General features: G+C 40.8%; 1 protein-coding gene across 3 annotated transcripts in view; it reads left to right on the top strand.

The window, feature by feature from the left end:
• Positions 1 to 23,244, top strand: part of LOC124556753 (transcriptional activator protein Pur-beta) — a 346,413-nt gene that overhangs the window by 197,470 nt on the left and 125,699 nt on the right. The window contains exon 1 of one of the 3 annotated variants that reach the window (XM_047130753.1): positions 20,183 to 20,671. The exons of the other annotated variants lie outside the window; for them this stretch is intronic. Coding sequence (XP_046986709.1) covers positions 20,626 to 20,671 — 46 coding nt within the window. The 5' untranslated portion in view covers positions 20,183 to 20,625. Of the gene's footprint in view, positions 1 to 20,182; positions 20,672 to 23,244 lie in introns of those variants that run through there. 3 annotated transcript variants of the gene reach the window in all.

Here is a 23,244-nt window from a genome sequence, read left to right on the forward strand (position 1 = left end):
ATTTCATAGTATTTCCTTGCTGCTATCAATAGTACAATGTGCCCTATACATTCTTAGCAATTTTATCTGGTGGGTGCTCAGACAGGGCAGATTGCACAGTTCTACATGACATGTTACTGAAAAGCTGGGTGCTCCCAAAACTTTTGACCTGCTTGCGGGTAAGTATTTTGTGACACATGGTTTCACTTACTATTGTGGTTATTCTTCCAGTAATTCAGTATTTTGTACATGTTACTGTGAAATTATTGGTTTTTTCAAATTAAGAATGAATGGTATGGAGAATGTCATAAGGTCATTGTATTAAGGACTGGCACATTTTTCAGCCACTGAGCCATGATTTAAGCCTCTTGGCAGTGAGTGCTGTTTATATACCAATTCCAGTAGAATGTACCAACCATTCCTCCACTTGAATCCTACTAAATACATGCCAGTAACAGTGAGGACTTACAGGTTACATTTGATGTAAGAATACAGTCTCACTACAGTATCATTCAGTCAAATGTACTCAGGCTTCCAGTCACATCAAGTGGTTAAAATAGTATGAGCTCTAGTCAAAGTACTCCTTGGATTGTTATGTGGGATGGCAGCTGATGGGCTACTGCTACACCGATATACCTGTAGCTGCCGACTGTGACAATGCCATTGCCTCCACATCCTGTGCACTTGTTACATCGTGAGCACTACATCACAGACAGTTGTGTTAGTAGAGACGGTGGCCTACAGTGTAGCACGATGTGGGATTCAGTGATTGTGTAGGATAAGTATGTAAGGGCATACCAGCAGCCCATCAACAAACATTCCACTTGATTGGCCAGGGAGTGCTTGGTCGAAAACTCATGACATTTTTACTGTTTGACGCTGCTGGAAGCCCAAGAATATTTTACTGAGGTTGCATTTTAGTATCTGAAAATTGTCAGGTACTTCTGATCTAATAATTCAAAAGCTTTAGCAAACTTCTGGAAGTTTTTTTTCTGTTATGTGCCTGTTTCCTCTCATGTTACAGCAATGAATGTGATGCTCCTTCTTACTTATTCCTCTGAACCAAAAACCACATCTAGCAGCCTCTTCCACAGCATTCTGTCTTTGACATTTTCTTCTCTTGCTCCAAGTATCTGAAGTTTCTTGTTCAACTGCACACACTGTCTTCGTCTGCCAGGGTTTTCTTGTGTGACACTTCTCTCAATCTTGATCCATCGTCTCTTATTAAAGACATGGGTGGCGCACCTCAGTCTCCCTGTTTTGGCTTCCACCCCACACCATAAGGTGCCTTACAAACTGTAGATGATGTAAAAATATGTTTGTCTTTTTGGTACATCTTCCACTTTTTTCCTTGGACCACTGAAATTTTCCATCCATTGTTTGACAATCACTTTACTCATATGACATGAAAGTATAATAGGTGCAGAATTTTCATGAGTTGTTATAGCAGAATAATATAACCAATTTTTTGTTTTGTTTCTGATTCTCTTGTTACAGTCAGACTATACATTTATTGGAGTCTTCCAGGATTTCATATCAATACATCATGCATTGCCCTGCACACACATGTAGTAACATCAGTTGCACTTTTCAGTTTAGTGATTATGCATTTGTGTAGGTCCCCCCCCCCCCCCCCTCCCCCTCCGCCAACGTCACTTTACACTTAGATTCAGCGATGTGTGGCATCTACCATATTTGCCAGCTGTTGAGATTGGTCACACACAAGAGCTGTAAGGGAATAACTTGATCAATAATAATTTCAGATTGTTGACTAAATAAGTAACAATGTGCTGTGACCACAAAAGTAACAGAGATATATTCTTTTTTGGAAACATGTATCTCTGGTCAAGTTTGTTTGACTACCAAAAGGAACATTCAGATTTTTTCTCACTATAATTTATTATTTTTTAGTGTAAAGTTCCGTTTTTACCCCACTTTTATCAATATGTAGAATGTCACCCTCCTCCTTGTAAAGTATGTGCAAAACTTTCTGATTCAGATGCAGTGCAAAACAACCGATCAAATAATTCCAAGGGAAAGAAGGAGACGAGATACTGGCAGAAGTAAAGCTGTGAGTACCGGGCGTGAGTCGTGCTTCGGTAGCTCAGATGGTAGAGCACTTGCCCGCGAAAGGCAAAGGTCCCGAGTTCGAGTCTCGGTCGGGCACACATTTTTAATCTGCCAGGAAGTTCCACTATTACGGTATTAATTTCACTATGATAGGACTTCAGAAACTATGAACAGCACAGTTAACTGTCACTCTTCCAAGCCCTCATTTCATCTGACAAGTGAATTTGCTAGGTAGCTAAAAATTTCTGCAGCCTGGGCGAATAACATACAAATACTTGGGTTTCACACAAGGGACATGTCGAAACCCACTCTGAAATTTTTTATGCGGGAAGAATGCAACAAAATACATGCATCGTCAAAATTTTAGCTCCTAAGACGCATTGCAAATGTTTCTTAAAAATTGTTGAAGTTACTTGTTTCTGTTGCACGAAGAATCGCTTATGACAGCAGTTTGTACTGCCCTTTCTACCTAAGTGCGATCGGCCGTGACAAGAGAACGTAGAGCTGATATCCGGAATGACGCGCGCGAATTTGAAGCATCCAAACCATACGAAAAAGTCACGTATCATTTTGTTTTGAATAAGAGGCATGTCGTATCGACAGCTAAACTGTTGCATATGTAATTCTTACAAAGGTTACTAGCAGAGGAAAATACATCAGGACAGTGTTTGATGTTACATTACAGACAGTTCCCATCAATCGTGACTTTAATTTGCTGAAATGAAATATTTCGTACACAGACATCATTTTAAAATAATTCCCGTAGCAAAGTTCGTATAATTATTTATGAATAATGTATATTTTGGTAACAATGAAACACTGCATTGCTTATTCGCCATAGTCATTACACTAAAGTGAAGTGTCATTTGAATGACGAAAACATTTTCCTTATACTACACACTTCTGACGAAAGAAAAGTTAATGCTTCCAGGCACGTCACAGTAATCACTAGTTTCACTTAGACAGAACTGCGGCGGAGGAAGAAACGGGCCTGGTCGTTGCTCTTATTATTGTGCTGCATATCGAGCATGCTTAATGCAATTTGTAAAATGTTCCGATGCAAACTGATAAAGCATAAATGACTGAAATTTAAGAGTACTGCTGTTCTCCTGATAACACACAGATGACACGGAGCTATCGCAAATTGTGTTGTCTAACAATTTCCTTAAAAATACTTTCCGTAGTCGAAAAATGCTGTGTGGAGAGTGATGTTAGTTGTTCCAGGTGGATTCTGAATTATATCAACATTCTTTTTCATTTTCCTCCTTAAAGACAGAGGTATCGTTATGTCTAAGCCAAGGCTCCAACAAAAGCAATGAATTAATTTCTCCAAGTGGTTAGAAACGTTTCGAATGAAAAAAATTATTCTTTCATATTTATCTAGGTTTTGATATGTCGGTTATAAGATTTTTTCCGCTAATAGCCCTTTTTTTATTTTTGGTCCTATTGTGGCTTGAGATCCCTGAAGACAGAAATAAAGCTGCGGAAACAAGAATCCACTCGTAATTATCACTATTACTGTTTGTTGTTTATGGATGTGTCATAGCATGAATCGATCGCATTACAGACTCTGCCTTTTTTTCATCACGAAATGATAAAGTGCAGTTTGCTTGCGAAATGATAAAGTGCAGTTTGCTTGCAGTTCTTCCACGAAACATGAATGAACGACGTTAGACACAGTTGGGATAACAGCAAGCTTCGGTTTCACGTAAGCTACAAATTAATGGCATCTCCACTACACTTTTACTTGAAGCAGACATCGTTGTTTTGCAACTTCCTTTACTGTATGATTTCTTGATTGTTGTTCATGTTACTTATTCAAATTTAGGGGTTCATGTTGGTTATTAATGGGGGTAACGAGACTTCTTGGCCGCCTATCTTTAGGACAGTTTTTCTGTGACAGTTGTGTGAGCTTCATTTTGGCCCGTATTTATTACTTCATGTAAGTCTTTCTTCCATTTATACAGTACACGGTCAGATTTTACGAAGCAAAAGCAGGTTTGCACATTAGTGAACATTAAGCGTTAAACACAATGACTATTAATTCAGTTTTATTTCCACTGTTAACACTTACGCTATCACAAAAGCAGTTGTTTATTATGGATAAAAATGGCTCAAATGGCTCTGAGCACTATGGGACTTAACTGCTTTGGTCATCAGTCCCCTAGAACCTAGAACTACTTAAACCAAACTAACCTGAGGACATCACACACATCCATGCCCGAGGCAGGATTCGAACCTGCGACCGTAGCGGTCGCGCGGCTCCAGACTGTAGCGCCTAGAACCGCATGGCCACTGCGGCCAGCTTATTGTGGATATTAAATAAGTTGCAATTTTGAGTGAACAGTAACTGCGGACAATTGCTGAAACTTGCTGTACAAATTATGAAAGCGCTGAGTCGTGTTATCTCAACAAAGTATATGTGCCTACCACGTTGCGCGTGGGCAGTTCGCTACGGCTAGCGTAGGGGTGTACATTTCTCCAGCCGACTGGCGACCCAAGAATTTGGCAATTTTCAACATTTTAAAAAAATACTCGCAGTGCGTCTTAGGAACTAAAATTTTGTCAAGGTCTGTCTTTCGGTGTATTCATCGTGCATAAAAAAATTTCAGGGCATATTTCCTCATATCAGATTGGACCATTCCTTTGTTAGTGGGGTTAGCAACACGATCACATGGCCTCAGTCATGGTTAAAGCGGGTAGCAGACTTCGGTTTATTGGTAGAATACTAGAGAGATACAACCAGTCCTCAAAGGAGACTGCTTACAAATCTCACGTGCTGCCCATCTTAGAGTATTGCCCAAATGTGTGGAACCTGTACAAAATAGGACTGACTAGCAGGGGATATCGAACGTATACAGCGAAGGCCGGCAGGAATGTTCACAGGTTTGTTTGACCTGTGGGAGAGTGTCACTGAGGTGTTGAAAGACCTGAACTGGCAGATCCTTGAAGACAGACAGAAACTCTCTCCATAAAGTCTACTAACAAAGTTTCATAAACCAGCTTTAAATAATGACTCTAGGACTGTACTACAATCCCCTGCATATCGTTTCCATAGGAATTGTAAGTGGCCTTCAATCAATCATTTTTCCTGTGCTCCATACGTGAATGGAATGGGGGAAAGTACTAATAACTGGTACAGTGGGACGTACCCTCTGTCATGCCCTTCATAGTGATTCGCATATTTCAGATATAGACCACACACTATTTCTGTCTCGTTAGCTTTGAAATATCGTCCCAGTGCTGCTAATACATTTATGAAAGTTTGGATAACATACTTGATTCTGATGGTTTCTTAAATTTGAGGTAGTTATGTATTCACTTATCTACATTTATCAGTCGACGCACATTGAGGGTCACTTTCTCGGCAGGGCATTCAAAATCACGACATAATTGAGGACAGCTTTTTCTTCTGGGGAAGTTTTGGAAAGGGAGTAATCTAGGAGGTGTCTTTTCTTCAGCAAATCTTTCTTACAAATGCTGCTCGAGAAATATGTAGGATTTATGGCATCAGTACTCAGACGGTGATTAGTGTATATAGTGGCTGCAATAGGCAGTGAGGCCTTCGTATTGCACAGATAATACTTTCAACTTTCATTTTGGTTCCTATATTATTTTTATGGTCTCTCTTTCTCTATCATAATGTATTTTTCAAGAGCAACAAAACTTGATGCATATTTTTCTGGTTAACTTCAAGTCTCCAATTTAGTTCATTAACTTAGCGTATCAAATAGAACTCATTGCTCCATATTTTGCAGTGAAAGACACACGTTTTTCTTCTTTTTCTTGTTTTCTTGTCCCTCATCGGCGCAGGATTGGCGTTGTTGTTAACGGTTCAAAAATGGTTCAAATGGCTCTGAGCACTATGGGACTTAACATCTATGGTCATCAGTCCCCTAGAACTTAGAACTACTTAAACCTAACTAACCTAAGGACGTCACACAACACCCAGTCATCACGAGGCAGAGAAAATCCCTGCCCCCGCCGGGAATCGTACCCGGGAACCCGGGGGTGGGATTCGAGAACGCTACCTCACGACCACGAGCTGCGGACTGTTAACGGATTGGGCGTATTTAATTTAAGGGGTGGCCAGATTCCTTTCCTGTGGCGTATAAAATTACAAAAGGATTAAAACAGCAATGCTGCTTTTATCCTACATTGTTTAAAATATACATCCAGAAAGCCTTAAGCTTGTGGAGTACGAAATGTGCAGGAAAGGGCATTCAGATAATAAGACGTCCTACGTGTATGTTGTATTTTGACACTAATCGGAATGGCTACAAAGGCAGATCAAGCATACTAATAACAGTAATAATAATAATAATGATGATGATGATGATGATGATGGAGGAGACTCTGGTACATGGAAACATGGAATAGATTAAAATGAGAGCGAGAGAGAGAGATGTATACACATGAAAACCCGTTAAAGAAAATGTCACACACAGAACCTCTCTGTGGATGGACGGTGAAACTTTTAATAACATGTTTAGAGTCAGTTCGCCCCCAAATTGAAAAAGAAGCCCCAGGTACGCGAAAATTTATTCTCTTTCACTTGGTCCTCTAATGACAGTTCATTGAAATACCACAACGTGGGCCCATATCGTACGTGGAAGAACCAGAGAACTTAGAGTTTTTATGTCATTGCACTCCCTCTTGTATGTTATACATAGAATATTGATTTTTCTTCTTTACCTCTCCTTGCACAAGACATCGCTGGAAAAAATATGACACCTGGAAAGATTACGTCGAATTTGATCCGATGACGGCATATGCCACTTGGGGGTGGGATAATAGATGTACTGATAGTGGTTTTAGTGTCATCCGCCAACAGATAGCATGGTGGGATAACTGCCAGAGCACCATCTGTGTCTCTCCTCTTGACAGGGCATCCTCACAGCCAGAAGGCTCACTGTGGAGCAAACGTGTGAAGCAAGCAGGCAACCATTTCACAGAGACACACTTGTGCTTCCTACAGCCAACTGTGGCCTTCTGAATGGCGGGATGGTCCTTTCGGAGAATTGCACACAATTTGGATGTGCTGCGTCAGTTACGCTACGATGCTGGTATCAGTGCTCACGTGAACATTCTGATACCAGTAAACAAGGTTCTGTACGTCTTCGCAGCACAGACGTCCGCCAGGATCGGCTTATTGTAAGGGCAGCAACGGCAGATCGTGCAGCTACCATAGCTTGTGAGCACAGGCGTGTCAACACTAATTGTTGCGAACACATTATTAGCAGTAGGACTTCAGGCACGCCACCTGTAGCCCATATTTCACTCACGCCACAGCATCGACGTACACAGTTCGACTGGTGCCGTCAGAGGATCACTTGGAAGACGGAATGGCGCACAGTGGTCTTCAGCGATGAAAGTAGGTTCTGCCTCCATGCAATCGATGATCGTCTGCACTTATGACATAGACCTGGTGAGTAATGTCTCGTAGAATGCATTCATCCAAGACACACCAGTCTCACCCCAGACGTTATGGTCTGGGGTGTGATAAGCTGCAACTCTCTTTCACCTTTGGTGTTATTGGAGGGGACGCTAACCAGCGCTCGATACGTGCAGAATGTTGTTAGCCTGTTCATTTGCTATTCTTACAGCAGGAGGGTGATGTGTTGTACCAAGAAGATAATGCTCGCCCACACAGTGCTCACGAAACTCGACGTGCCCTGAGAAAGTTCAACAACTTCCGTGGCCAGCACAATCTCTGGACTTGTCTCCAATGGTGCACGTGTGGGATATGATGGCACGAGAAGTGACTCATGCGCCTCGTCAACCAATAACTTCTTACAGAACTACGTGAACAGGTCGAGTAGGCGTGGCATAACGTATACCAGGACAGCATTCGTCGTGTGTACTATCGACTGAATGCCACAGTCAGTGGCTGCATTGCCACATGTGGAGGCTAGACCATCTGCGAATATGGGTGTTTTAGCATGTGGTACCTCAGAGCCGTTTGTGTTATTGATCTGTAAATGCAATCATTTCAGGTACTCCATATGCACTGTTGCAACAATAAAACCTGAGTGAATTGGGAACCTCTTAAAGCGTGTACTATTTCTGTTTTTTTTTTTTCTTTTTTTTCCGGCGTGCATATGGCTGGGAAAGATACGACATCGCTACTATTTTGGCAGTTGCGAGTGCTACTTTGGTTTTAATCATTGTTTGTAGTTTCAATAGTTATGAAAACTCATGATATAGTGAGATAAATTGTAGTAAAGCTGTTTTTCACTAAGCATATGCGGCGAAACATCGACAGGACGTCAGCTGTCTTGTCAGATTTTGCGTCAATCAAAGTTTCTGGCAAACACGTCAAACTGCTATTTACATTGTCAGATATATGACGAACGTAGTAAGAAGTTCAAATGTGTGTGAATTCCTAAGGGACCCAACTGCTAAGGTCATCGGCCCCTAAACTTACACACTGCTTCCCATGCCCGAGGGAGGACTCGAACCTTCGCAGTATACATAGTAAAATTTGACAAATTATTTGATCTTTTATAACCTCTCATTTCCCTCCTGCTGTCGATCACGAGCACGACCCAGTTGCCGCCGCTGTGGTAGAGGTAGTGCTCTGGTAGTACCCAAACCACAGCGGCTGCCGGTTGACGGTGGCCCACATTTTGCTGCGCTGTCCTACTTTGGTTGCACAGTGCCATAGTCTTCAGTTACCTGACTAGTTACCGTTAATTGTAGCTGACAAAACCTCAGCAGCTGATTTAGTTTTACGTTTTATGCATGAGGGGTGGGGGTTATCGTTCTATCTAAGTTTCAGTGCTTGTCCTTTGTCACTCTGTGTTCTCTACCCTAGTGCTTTTAGGCTGAAGGTTTTAACGTGTTGCAGAGTGGCTAGTTTACCCTTTTTTATTCTCGGCATCTGCTCTCATGTTTTAATCCCTTCTACCTGTTTCTTGCGTATCTCTGTGGTTTTCTTATCCTATTTTATCCATTGTAGTGTTTGTTGCCTTTCTGTCGTTCTTGTGGTTTTCCTTCCTGTTTTGTGCAGCAAGTCTTGATTGTTTTATTATTTCCCTTGTGGGCTTGTTTTATAGGGACAAGGGACTGATGACCATGCAGTATGGTTCCTCCCTCCCCCCCCCCCCCCTCATTAAATCAACCAACCAACGAGCAATACGACTAACAACACGGCGCACACCTAGAGAGTTTGTGTGTGCTGTCGCTGCCATGCAAAGTGCACTTGGACAGGTGCCTCGACTAGCTGACATGTTGTTATTAGTTCCATCACGTGATTCAGTTGAATGCAGATGGTTCTCTTCAGCTACAGCTCTGGCGTTCCACCTCCTTAAAGTTCACCATCAAAGTGTGTGCAACTCTGCATACATAAAACATTGTTAGGTGGAAGTATGCAAGGTGCTGGAAGTAGGTTTCCTACCTTGGAATGTTAACCGCATCACATTCCCTATGACTAAGAGGACTGGAAGAGATCCCAGAAATATTACAGAGCTTTTGATACAGTTCTGCACTGTCGCCATGTGAATGAAAGTGGTTTCATGCCCCCTTTTCTTTGTAGAGTATTGTTACAGCTTCTAACATTCGTGCTGTTTCCCAGTGAATTTGGCGGCGTCGGTTCCTGTCTCAGCGCCCGTCCTAGACAACCATTGAATAGTGAACCGCTTTGCAGTTATAAAATTAGAGTATAGTAAATGTGGATTCACGTCATCGGCTATGTCGAGGTATCCAGCTCGTATCGAACAATAGGAGACTGGGAAACACCTGTCTGCATTCTGAATTTATGAAGTGATGCCAGCCCATTCAGACTCATGCAAGGCAGCTGAAAGCAGTTGGGTACATGGGACCAAATTGGTTACTGGAACGTCTAGTGGGTCAGTTGTGGAGGTGGTATTGCAGTATAACTTTTTGAGGCTTATGGTAGCTGCCTCCATCTCTCAGCCACAAGGGGCCTGATGCATCACTGGCACAGTGGGTGTAGCAGCAGTGTTAATGTAGCCAGCGTCCTCGACCCTCCAATACAGTGCTGCATGGCATAAAGGCTGCAGTGTTGGAATAAAGATTCAAGTGAATACCTTCCCTATTGCTTTCCCCCACTCCACACGACTGTGATGAATGTTTGACAACCATACAGGCTGCATCAGTGAGTTATAGTTTTAAAATTAGGACATGCTCCAGTCTTCTGACACCCAGTAGGGTTCCCCTCAAGTGCTGCTCTATAACACTCAGTGGGGTTCCCATTATTTTAAACTTAGGGTGAGTATATTTTGAATATCTCGCCATTTTTAAACTTAGGACAAGTGAATTCTGTGAAATTTCTCATCAGTTTAAACATAGGAGAAGTGAAATGTTTGGTTTGAAACTTAAGTTAGCTGGAAGTGGGAGGGGGGGGGGGTTGTTTAAACTGCGATCTCAGAATTTTGAGCAGGGGATGGTCGTTTTAACTTTCAATGTCAGAGGATAATTGTTTAACTTAGGAAAGGCCTTGTGGAATTCCACATTTAGATCAAGTGACCCGACAACTATAAATAGGCCTACAGGTCTCTACAGGACTGGGCTCTTGCTAGCAGGCAAGTTACTTCCCTTTGTCCTAGCATCCTGGATTCTGACGTCATAGACAATGTGCCAGTATCCCAGGGGGGACAATTCTTAGGACAACAGCTCTACTTCCACAGTGATGACAGGGAAACCCAACATCCATCTCGAATTCTGTATTTAACACAAGTGACCTACTTCCACCAGCGTGGCTATGTGTCATCTTGGATTTTTTTAATTTCCTTCCAATTTACACTTAGGACAACAACCCTACTTCCACAGTGACATCATTGGACTGGAGAAAAACCCATTAGCACAAGTAGGCTGTTTTCGAATTTGCTGCCAGAGTTTGAATTTCCCATCTTTTTCTACATAGGGCAATTGGTCTTTCTCAGAAATCTGGAAAGGGTGTGACATAATGGGAAATCTGCCAACAATGAACTTTAGGCTAGGATAGCCGCAGCCTACCTACTCACTTGCAGAAAATAATCCTGATTGTACTTGCTTGCAGGAAATAATCCTGATTCGAGAGGTCAGTCTTCATGCTTCACTAAAGTTTTTGGTGTGTAAGCCATTCCATCCATTGAACAAAATGCCCAACACAAAATTGGCATTTCTTATATCTTCCAAATGGGTCACCACTATGGCTTATATGATCTGTTGATGAATCCACATTTATAACCCATCTGATGTAAATGTTATTTATTATTACTTGATAAATATTATTAATCAAATGGACACTTTGCATGGTGTACTCTTTACTTGAGGTTCAGGCAAAGACAGTTTTATCGTCATCAGTCCCTTTCCTGGTCGCTGTGTGTGACATCACAACTAGAAGCTCAGTATAATGCCACATCAGCTTCTCTATTTTTGAGCAGTTAAAGCTGCATAATGTGGTGTAGCGATGAGTTAATATCTTTTGTGGATATTGACCAGCTGTGCTGTGGCTGGCCATTTGAACAGAACACAGCTGGGCTTTGTCTAATGTGTTGGCAGTATTTCTACACCGTGCACCATGAAATATGGCATTGATATATGTCTCTTACTAAAGGTGTTTGCCGTCACTTGTGCATACTTCTTAGTGTAAAGTGTGCACAATATTGGCTGTTGACTTATTGATGGCAGTGAGCATGTCACAGTCAGCCGATCTGTTTCCGATATCAGCGAGGCTGCTCATTGCATGAATCCTGGAGCTCCTGTTACATATGGAAATATTCACTTGACATGCCTATTAGTGCGAGTAGTATTGGTGATAGCATTGGTAATGGTGGATGCTGCAGAGGCTTCCCTGTACTTGGCACTGTGGCGTCTTCTGCCAAGTCAGAAAACTCAATGGAGGTAGATGCCAGGCTCATCTTCTCTGTACGGAAGCCATCTTACAGGTTGTGCAATTCCTGTGTCCTTGTTCATATATGCCAGTTTCAGTCATTCAATAGAAAGTGTGTGGTTTACCATTCCATTGTTTTACTCTCATCATTTCTCTTGGAATTTTGCAGTTTGAGGTTTTCATTGTTTGCACCTAACTGCTTAAGCTGTTGGTGGTGGTGAAGAAGATGATGTGGTTAGTTCGCCAGGGACTCTCAGCTGCTCTCCATAACTGAGTTGTGCTGGTGAACAATGTATATTTTCTTTTCCAGTTAGATATTTTTGTTCCATAGCATTGATATTAGCTGTCAGAGTACCATATGTTTTTTTGAATACTGAAAATTGATTTGAGTTAGGAGCAAGAGGGTCGGGTTTGTTGTTGCAGATGATAGACCTCCATGCACATGATACACATGTGTGCATTCTCCATTTTGTCGGACATAGAATCAAATCAGGCGGGTACGTGCATACTGCATATCACATGACTTGACATGGAAGGAGTGACAGGCGAAATTAGTTCTGAGGGAACGTGCACCATACGTTGATTGAATAGACCCAGCATGAGTTGAAAACGTTTCAGGTGGCTGGTATCAAGCATGATACCACTCACACGAGCTACCACAAATGTTCATGTCGGGTGAAAACAATTTCCTAGATATGAAATTAGCCTTTTCTCTCCGTAGGTGGGAATTCTGGTACCATTGGCAGCTGTCTGTCAATACGTGTTGTGGAGCCTTCACAAGTTATTGTTTAGTCCCCGAGGATAAGTACTGGTTGTCAATGTTGAGTCAATGAGGAAGCGTCTATAGAGCTGTGCTCGTGCATGAAAATGCACTGGGCGCGGTTGATCATTGGCAATGTAATGTTTGTGCATTTGTGTCATGTACCATTCGCGAATTTTGGATAATTACAAGGCCTTGTGCACTGCTTGGCTGTTTGCTCAAATCGTTTGTGGTACCAGCACAGTGAAGCGCAGATTGGTAGGGTATTCAAGAAGAGACAAGATGTTAGAAACCGGGAAGAGGATGAAGAAAAGAGACTCGCTTTTCTTCCGTGCCTGATACCACTCTCAGCCGAAACTCGAAAAATCTAAAATAAAAACCCTCTTCCGACCACTGCCGAAGACGAAAGAGTGACTTGGCTCCGCGAAAAGCCCACAAAAAATCAACATACTGGGAATATACAGCATCACCTGCGAATGTGGCTAACAGTACATTGGTCAAACGCTGTGATTTATTTCGGATCGCTGTGAAGAGTAATCAGTTGCGCTACTGGGACAGACAGAAAATCAGCTATAGCAGAAACATAGCTCAAGAAAGACCACAACGTCGACTTTCGGAACACTTTGATGCTTTGCCGAGCAACCGCGTACTGGAACAGTGTTATAACGGAATACATTGAAATACGGGTTCACGACAGTCTTGTCAATAGAGACGAAGGATATACCAAGTGCGGCATGGAATCCGGCGATAGCAGCAATACGACGAGAGTACGATTAGCACCTTCCAACTCGCAAAACGCGGCCGGAATTCCCACGCAGAGATGTGAAAAGAGCACCCGCTACCCCACCACTGCAGCCTCGCCTCTTCCTGCCCGCCAGCCGGACAGTACACGGCCGCCCTTAGCTTGCTGGAGGGAAGCATCCCACTAGCATAAATATTGCAGCATCCGCATATGTCGACACTTCGCCAGAAGATGATGAGTACGGCCCTAGTCGAAACGCCGCGGTATTTAAATACTGAAAACCAGCTGGAAATCCGAGAACTTTTCGCCAACAGTATGCGCAGGGAGAGCCTACATTCTTTAAACAGATGTCTACAAAATGATTATTTATGAGCACTGCATGTTATTCTTACAGCTTTCGAGCAATTAAGACTTTATTTTTTTAAGACTGGTTACAGCAGCCGGCCGAAGTGGCCGTGCGGTTAAAGGCGCTGCAGTCTGGAACCGCAAGACCGCTACGGTCGCAGGTTCGAATCCTGCCTCGGGCATGGATGTTTGTGATGTCCTTAGGTTAGTTAGGTTTAACTAGTTCTAAGTTCTAGGGGACTAATAACCTCAGCAGTTGAGTCCCATAGTGCTCAGAGCCATTTTTTTTTGTTACAGCAGAATATTGATCCATATGACATTATTGAATGAAAACGTGCAAAATATATCTTCGTACTGGTTTGTTTCACCCCAAGATTTGCAGTGATTCGAATTGCAAATTTGGCTGAACATAGTTGTTTTCGGGATTCCAAAATGTATTTTTTTCCATTTTAAATTCTAATTAATAAGGACACCAAATATTTTTGGAGTTAGCATCCTATTTATTATTTTCTCACCAGTCGTTACACTTCTTGACTAGTGTACCTCTAGATGTGCAGAACTGAATATGTTGTGTGTTTTTAAAACTGAGTGTGGGACCATTCGTAGAAAACCAGTCAATGATACCTTGAAAAACATTGTTTACCGTGACTTCTGTTGCTATAGGCATGCTTGGATGGATTTCAATACTTGTGTCTTCTGCAAAAAGAACTAATTCTGCGTGTTGTACAGGATGATTCAATTATGGTATTACAAACTTTCAGGAATGATGGAGAAGGGTAAATGTATCAATTTGAGGTAAGGAACCCTGGTCTGGAACGACCAAATGAAAGTTGTAAAAGAAAATCGTTCTGATATCTCTGACAGTGGACCTCGGCTACTGCAAGGTCTTTGCTTTCCATATTTTGGTTGGAGATGGTATGGACCTAAACAAGAAAAAAATGTGCAGTAAATATGGGCTCTAAAGTGCATACCATAAGAGCTATGAACACCTGTTCACCTTTGCTACTGTGAAACACATCTCGTTTTACTGAACAAGTGCTCATTTGTGTTATTCTCCTCCCATTCTGCGTGTGCTTTGACCTAACATTGGATGTAGATGGCTTTGCAACAGCAGAAGTGTATCGCACTGGCTTAGGTACACTGTCAGTTTCAGACAGCCTTCCACACTTCTTGGTAAGGGGACTAGACATTTTACACCAAGCCTTCCCCTTACATTGCTTCCCCTGTACTGATACCTGGTACTTTGGATATTTCAGGTACATATTTCGTGATAGCCCCAAACACCCACCTGCAGCAGCTGCCAGTTGTTGGATCTTAGTAAAGGTAGCTTTTATCTGTGCAGGAATTTCAGCCATTTCATTCCGAGTCTGGTAACAGAATTCGCGATTGGGTTCCATTCTAGTTCAGATCAACGAGCGTATATTAATTACTATATCATATTAAATAACAGGTTGCCGAAGTAGCGTCAAGCCTTGCACTATACTAGGGGCCACAGGATATGTAAATTTATTTGAATGCTTCTCTTAGTAGCTCAGTTGTTTTGTTTCCACTATTTTATCCCTTGCAGCCGTAGGTGTCCACGAAGGGGTGGACAGGGGGGGGGGGGGGCCTCTTGCGCCGTCCTGGAATACGAGTGTAAGCTATTTATTAGTTAATGATTCTCACGAATTTCTGTGCGACTCTACCAAAGTGTAGATTTAACACTACCTAGCGCAGCGGGAAATACTGCGAATTTGGCAATATCTTGGGAATGACAACATTTTGGCGTATTTACTTACAGCTGCGATTTCGACTATTGTGCCTTTCCCAAGTAACAATTGTAAGTGTCAGACTATCGTATTGGAATATAATTTTTTTGGCTATTTTTAACAATATTTCACAACTCATTGAATCCCCGCATTTAATCTTACAAGGGAAACTCCCCATCGCAACCCCCTCAGATTTAGTGGTAAAATGGCCCATTGGATAGCCCGTCAGAAACTCAACACACATCAAACGTGAAAACAGGAAGAAGGTGTATTGAACTGTGGAAAAAAGAAGCAAAATATAAAGAGTGAACGATCCAAATTAATATGCGCAATGTCTAGCGACGTTAACGACCGTCGGGTGTTCGACTGCAAAGGGGAATATATGTATCTATTCCTTCACAAAATTACGAACTGCCCGACAGGTCATAGACGTGTCTGCTCGCTGCATTCAAATTTGTGTATGTGTCCTGGTGTAAGGGCTGTTAGCAACAGCGTTGTGTAACGAAGGAACATCCAGACGCACGTACCTCCTATTTGTTCTACGGGTAACAGTTCCGTTTTGGAAGTTTTGACTCTTGAATTCCTTCGTTGCAGCGTAGTGCACACCCGTTTATTTGTTGTGTTCATTTCTGTGAGATGTCTTTGCGGCGTCTCTACTGCTGTCACATTTACTTGCAACGGTAGTGTATTCATAACACGTGACTCATACTCTGTGATGAACAATGAGAGCAGGCGAGATGCCGCATAGACATCTCACAGAAATGAAAGCAACAAATAAACGGCTGTGAACTATATTGCAACGAAGGAATTCAAGAGTGAAAACTTCCAAAACGGAAAGCAAAAGACGTAATATGTGGTACCTGTGTAGAACAAAAAGGAGGTATGTACACCTGGAAGTCCCTTCGTTACACGTCGCTGTAGCAAACGGACATTACACCACGGTACATTCACAAATCTGAATACAGCGAACAGACACGTCAATGACCGGACGGATAGTTTGTAATTGTGTGACAGGGGGAAAAAAAAAAAAAAAAACAAAAACAGAATTGGGCGTGAAGGAGATATGAACACGGATCTTCCCCTTCGCAGTCAAACACAATGACTACACAACCACCACACGACGGTGGTTTACATCTCTCGATATTATGCATATTATATTGGGACCGTCGTCTGTTTATATTTTGCTTATTTTTCTACAGATCAGTGCACCATCTTCGTGTTTTCATGTTTGTTATGTGTCCAGTTTTTGACGGGCTAACCAATAGGCCAACTTACCACTAAATCTGAGAGGACGGGGTGCTATGGGGGGTTTCCCTTGGCGTGTTAGTAGGATATAATTTCAAATAGGTGGATAAAAAGGTGGCTCATATTAATCATATCAAAAGTTGTTCAATGCATATAATATTGAAATATTCTAGCATTTATGTATCAAAGTAGTCTACCTTAAAAAGTACTACATGCACAGCCGAGGGGTCCGGACCACAAACACTTCAAATAAAAAAAAAAGTTTGTATTTCGCTATTGTGATCGACTGAATTTTTTAGTGGACAGCCGATATAAATTATGTCTGTATTCACCACTTAGACCCAGTGCTTCCTTACGTCAAATTCCAGTGCACTGGCACTTTACTTCAGCTGGCGATATAGCAGCCTTTAAAAGAATGGTTAACGGAATTTTGCCAGTTGAAATGAGTTCGATTTAGTGGAATGCGGATATCTTCCATAATTCCGTTTATCCAAACTAGATCCCATTTAAGTTTTTTACTCCGTACCGTCAGAACTCTAGAAGATTGGAAAAACTATTTTCAGGTAACGATATTCGTTAACGAGATACTGCGGAAAACTTACAAGATATCTTATAGCCTGTAGAGTCTGACACAGCGGTTACAAACTCGTGACGTCATAGTAAGTGACCGCTTGAACAGGAAATTCAAACGCCAAATAAAAAGTCCGTTTTTATAAAAAAGCGAATAATATTAACAAAAATATTTTTTCGGAGTATGTATGGTATGACATATTGGTGATAATTACAATACGCCATTTTTTAAAACTGAAATACTGATTTTTGCAGAGATATGAATCTCAACTTTTTGTTCCTTTTTCTAAAAAAATATAGTTTGTCATATTTACATAAATAAGTTGTGTTGAATGCATTAATGATTTCAGTGCCATCCATTTTTGTAATCTTATCATTCATTAAATCACACAATTGTACAGAAAAATTATTCGAAAAGTGATCCAGAATACTATTTTGTAGGTTACTTGTTTCAAAATTTCCACTTGTAGGACCCGCATCACAGGTTCAGTCTACATACATACATACATAAATAAATCCTTGTTCCATAGATCATGAATACGACATTACACTTACTACTTCCTATCTAAGAATTCATCTATTGAGTAGGAGTTGTCATTCAGAAATTCTTTTAATTTACTTTTAGATGTTAGTTGGCTATCTGTCAGACTTTTAATACTATTTGGCAAATGACCAAAGATTTTTGTCACAAAGTGAGATTTAATCCAGAATAGATTATAAATACGGTTCTGCTGGATAATTATGAATGGTTCGAGATTGAATAAGTTTTGTGTAGTTTGTGTTCAGTTTGGTTTTGGGACAGATTTTTAGTCTCACCGAAGCATGTATGTCGAAAATGGCAATTTTAAAATCGTGCCGCTTCCTGGACAAATTTCTGCGGACGTTCATGCTTTCAGCCATAACAGTTATATAATACGGCAAACCTGCCCCATAGGGCTACTCTGCAGTGAAGAACTACGGAATAGCTTATTCATAAAGCCGTCTAATACGGGGTGTTCAAAAAGTCGCTCCGCAGTGCCGTACGATTGTTCGCCTTCATGAGTTACTTCCCTTCAAGTGGACTCTCCCAACAAATCCACTGTTTCGTTTATCTCAGCCAGCGTCAGTAGTATCGTTGGTGTGTGTCGTTACGTGTTGACGTGAACATTTAAGTTTTGTTTCTTTGTTCGTTTGTTTCGTTTTTGTCACTGTTAAAATGCTAACCATTGATGAACGTGTGTTTTTAGTCGAACAAGTGTTCAAAGCTGGCGGTAAATACTCAGTTTCAGTTCTTCAAACAATTAATTCAACGCTCCCACATCGCGATACTGTGCGAGATTTGATTAACAAAAATTTCGAAGTACGGGTTCAGTGACAGATGCACCGAGAAGTGGTCGTCCTAGCTTTTTACGATAAACTACTCGATATTTCCGATAAAATGACCATGAGTCCGAACAAGTCAGTAATAAAGCTCGCCCAGGAAATCGATGTTAGTGTCGGAACGGCCCACACAGCTGTAAGGAAAAAATTAGAACTTTTCCCATATAAAGTGACAGTCGTGCAAGCACTGAAAAATACTGATCATGGCATAAGACTGCATTATTGTCAATGGTTCAAAAATTTCGTTCAACAAAATGGGCGGGATATTGTTAATGAAACGTTTTTCACTGATGAGGCATGGTTTCATTTATCTGCGTACATGAACTCGCAAAATTCTCGTATGTGGAGTACTGCAAATCCATTGTGAATTCTTGAGGAACCACTTCATTCTGTGAAAATAAGAGTTTGGATGGCAATTTCTAGACGTCAGATTGTGGGTCCAATATTTTCAACGAAACAATAAACGCACAACAATACTGCAGTGATATTCCGTACCCATTCATAGGAGAATTTGTGTTAAGTGAAATACTGAACGATTATTTTCAACAAGATGGTGCAACCGCGCACACAGCTCGCGTTTCAATGTCACTGCTTGGTGATGTTTTTGGTGATCGCATAATTTCGCAGGGACTTTGGCCTCCACGATCGCCTGACGTAACGCCACCTGACTTTTTCTTCTGGGGTGCAGCGAAAGCAACTATCTGTAATAACCGTCCAAAATGCATCGTTGAATTGAAAACTGCGATATCCACTTTCACTGCTTCTGTTACAGAGGAAATCTTACAGCTTGCGTTTGGAAACATGATTAGACGAATTGAATTGTGTATTCAACAACAGGAGGGGCACTTTCAACATTTAATGTGAAAAATTTGTAAGTAAAAATGAATATCCAATAAATTAATGACTTGTATTTCACTGAGTTTCATTTCGGTATATTCACTGCGGCATACGGCACGCGCGGCTAACAATCATACGACACTGCGGAGAGACTTTTTGAACACTCCGTATAACATCGGTTATTTAGCCCCATTGCTAGATAAATAAAGTTTTGCATTTTCTTGTAGGGGAGTTGAGATTTGTGGTTGTTCGCTGGTGCTACAGGTATTACTCGGGATAACGTTGAGGTAAAATTAAATAATTGTAAACTGATTGTTGTCGTCTGTTCTACCTTCACTCATTTAACTTACATGGAGGAACTATAAGGTGGAAAGACATACGGGAACACCAAAAACACAAGGCATTAACATGCCTAATACGGTATAGGAAAACCATTGGCATTCAAAACTACCACCTCTTGTCTCATCAAATAGTGAAAGATAACAATTTTCATTTTCAAGAGAAAAAGAGACCGATAATATGTTTGCTAAAGAACAAATCGCTTGGGGAAGACTCGATAACTGCTGAAATATGGACTAACACATAAAGCAATACATTATAGAATTATGGACCCAAAATTATATCTCGAGTTTACTGAAGTATGTAAACTTTGACCAAAGATGTTCTATGACCGCTCCAAAGCTCGCTCCGAGACGTCAGTGAACATTGTATGGTTCGCTGTCGAACCGCGTAATGATAACGTTAGCGGAATTTATGAGCGATAGTCCGCGATTTAAGGTTTCGTAGAATACTCCGTGAATAAATTCCTGATAAAAAAAAAACACCAAAGTAAAGTTGTGATGGCGTTCAGTCGGCAAACAATGGTTTTAGCCGTGCTAGGTTATGTGACAGACGTCAGTCGATTTACGGATACTTATAGTTTCACTCGCGGTATATCAGCAATTGTGCTACTGACTGTTCGATGTTGCAACTTGTGAACATTAAATATAATTCGCTATAATTGCTTTGGTACATGAAGTTATAAGATGGAAGAATAATATTGCTTATTGTTCCCGGTGATGGGTATAGTTACGCCTATATCGTTCAGGCACTATTAATTGTAGTTTTCATTATTGTGCAACATGCGTACATCATGTACCGCAGTCGTGTTTTTCATGGTGATATGCTCTCACCCCCAGGTGAGTTTCGTTTGGCATTCATCATATGGTTCGAAGGAACTAAAAAGTAAATATAATTGTATGTGCGCACCCTTTAGTGAATGTAAGGTGATATCTAGCATTGCGTCTCTGTTTTTTAGGTGTCACATCAAAATTTCTGCGACAGCTGATTTTACAGAATTAAAGTGAAGGAAATTGGTATACTTTCTCATGTTAGTAAAACCGAGAAAGTCATGTTCCAGTGGTGTAAATGATCGCTTGATGCGTGGAAGTTTGTCATGCTTAGACGAATGTGTTCTTAGTCGTTACCATTGGGATTCCTCCCCGTCGAAATTAATACCATGTTATGGAAAAATCAGTACTTACTGTCAGTTGATTATATCAAGAGACGAACGGATGCCAGAAATCCTTCATGTGTAATTTCATTTCACTGTTAATCCTTGTATTTGTAGCGGCCAGGTGGAAAAAAATACCCCCTCGCCCAGCAGGAATATGTAGAAACATTTTGGAATACACTTAATCCGTCGTCTGTTTTTACACACATTAAATTTCATAGAATTGGCGTTTATACTTAAGTGCCAGAAAACAAAGGCCGGGTGCTCGATCCATGGCAGCCCTAGAATTTGTATATGTCACTTTTCACGTCTTTCACCCATGTCTGTGTGAAATATGCTGAGCTGTATAATGTTTCAGTCCATGCCAAACTGAAGGCCCACGTATAACTGGTTGGGATAACATCGTGAATTTTTTGTCTGTCACATGCTCAAAATGTAAATTTTTTTCAGTAGATTTAATTTATTCATTTCCTTGTGAGTAGTAGTGAGTGAAGTTAGCTATCATCATTTTAAAATAGGGTTCTTGTTCCTTAATGCCGCCAAATTTCAATGTATAAATGGTTCCTGGATATCTCTCTCATAAATTCCATATTGACTGACCAGAAGGTCACTTAATATATTAAAGAAAGGTATACCATCAGTTAATATGGCTATAGTAAGTTGTGCTGATGCTCACATCTTCCTGAAACTTTCCTAATGAGTTTAATTTCCTCGTACTGCTTTGATTGTTCATGTGAAAGTCAGTGGCTTTCCTTGTTATTTATTTATTCTGCTCACCTGATTATAAATATCTTTAAATTGATTATATATACCCTCATTCAGTGTTATTTTTTTCTGTCTATGTGTTGTGTTTTAAGCATGTGCTTGTTGCATAAGGGAATATAAATTAACTAACAATCTAAAATTCCTGAATGGGGGCATTTTCAGTAACATTAAGTATGCATTCCATCCTGTCCCTATTCTAAAATTTAATTAATTAGAGTAAACTGACTCGTATTCATTTATCTTTAACATTCCTCTGGTTTTGTTATGTATATAGTGGAAAGTGTCACCTAAGATATGTGGGTAATATGCACTTTTTGATGCACATACATTTGTGGGTTTTGTCATTGTGGGTGTAATATAAACCAGGGTGTAGGATGATTTGAAAAGTGACAGTTTATTTATTAGTAAGCAAGACCAGCTATTTTGAATGCAAAATAAAGGTTGTCGTAAGACTGTAGTGTAGTGAGAGATCTAGAATCATAGTTGGCAATATTCTCTGTATGTACAATTTTCAGTATGCTTCTCTTTATAAATAACCAAAACTTTAAGATAAATTCAGAAACACTGTATTGCATAATAGATAAATCTGACAAGTACGGGGGCCTGCTGAAAAGTAATGCCCAGGAATTTTTTATGTGAAAACTCTTAAAGCATTTTAAATAAAACAAACTTGATTAACATTCTATGTCACTATTCTTCATGTCTAAATATTTATTTCTCAGCATAGTCACCCTGGCGATGGACACATTTCTTGCAGTGAGAGACTACTTCGTTTATACCATCACTCTGGAATGTTTGACTTTGTTGATGGGGCCACAACCTCATCTCTGATTGCACTGGTTCATCACTGTCAAAATGAAGTTCTTGAAGATGTTATTTAAGTTTTGGAAACAGATGAATATTGGATCTGACCAAGTCAGTACTGTATGGAGGATGATCGACAACAGTGAACGCGAGGTGTCGGAGTGTTGCAGATGTCGCAGTACTTGTGTATAGTCTGGCGTTGTCATGCTGAAAGACAGGGTGCTCAGTGTGTGGACATACTCTTTGAATTCGTGCTTTTTTAGAGTTTGTTGTGGTGTCTTTAGGAATGACTTCCAAATGCAGCACACCATGAACATTCCAGAACACTGTGAGCATGATTTGCCTGCTGATGGCACGGTCTTGAACATTTTTGGCGGTTGTGATTCTTTGTTGCAGAACTCCATTGACCTGTCACAAGGTTGTTAAGAAGCCCATTACCCTCATGCTCAAAACACAAAATAAATTGTTGACATATGTCGAGAAAGTAGATTACAGCAAGCTGTTTCTTGTGCACAGACAGTGAAACAGCATCATGTTTCACACTAAAATTTGGAGCCCTGTGCTGGCAGAGGGTTGCAGCTTGTCAGTAAAGTGAGAAAGTCAACCAAGTAATATGCATGATGTGCAATACCTCAGCTGATATTGAGAACAGAACCAAACATTTGGAGCCATTACTATTCAGCACACCCT

The sequence above is a fragment of the Schistocerca americana genome, chromosome X (assembly GCF_021461395.2).
Source record: "Schistocerca americana isolate TAMUIC-IGC-003095 chromosome X, iqSchAmer2.1, whole genome shotgun sequence".
NCBI classification, from domain to species: Eukaryota; Metazoa; Arthropoda; class Insecta; order Orthoptera; family Acrididae; genus Schistocerca; species Schistocerca americana.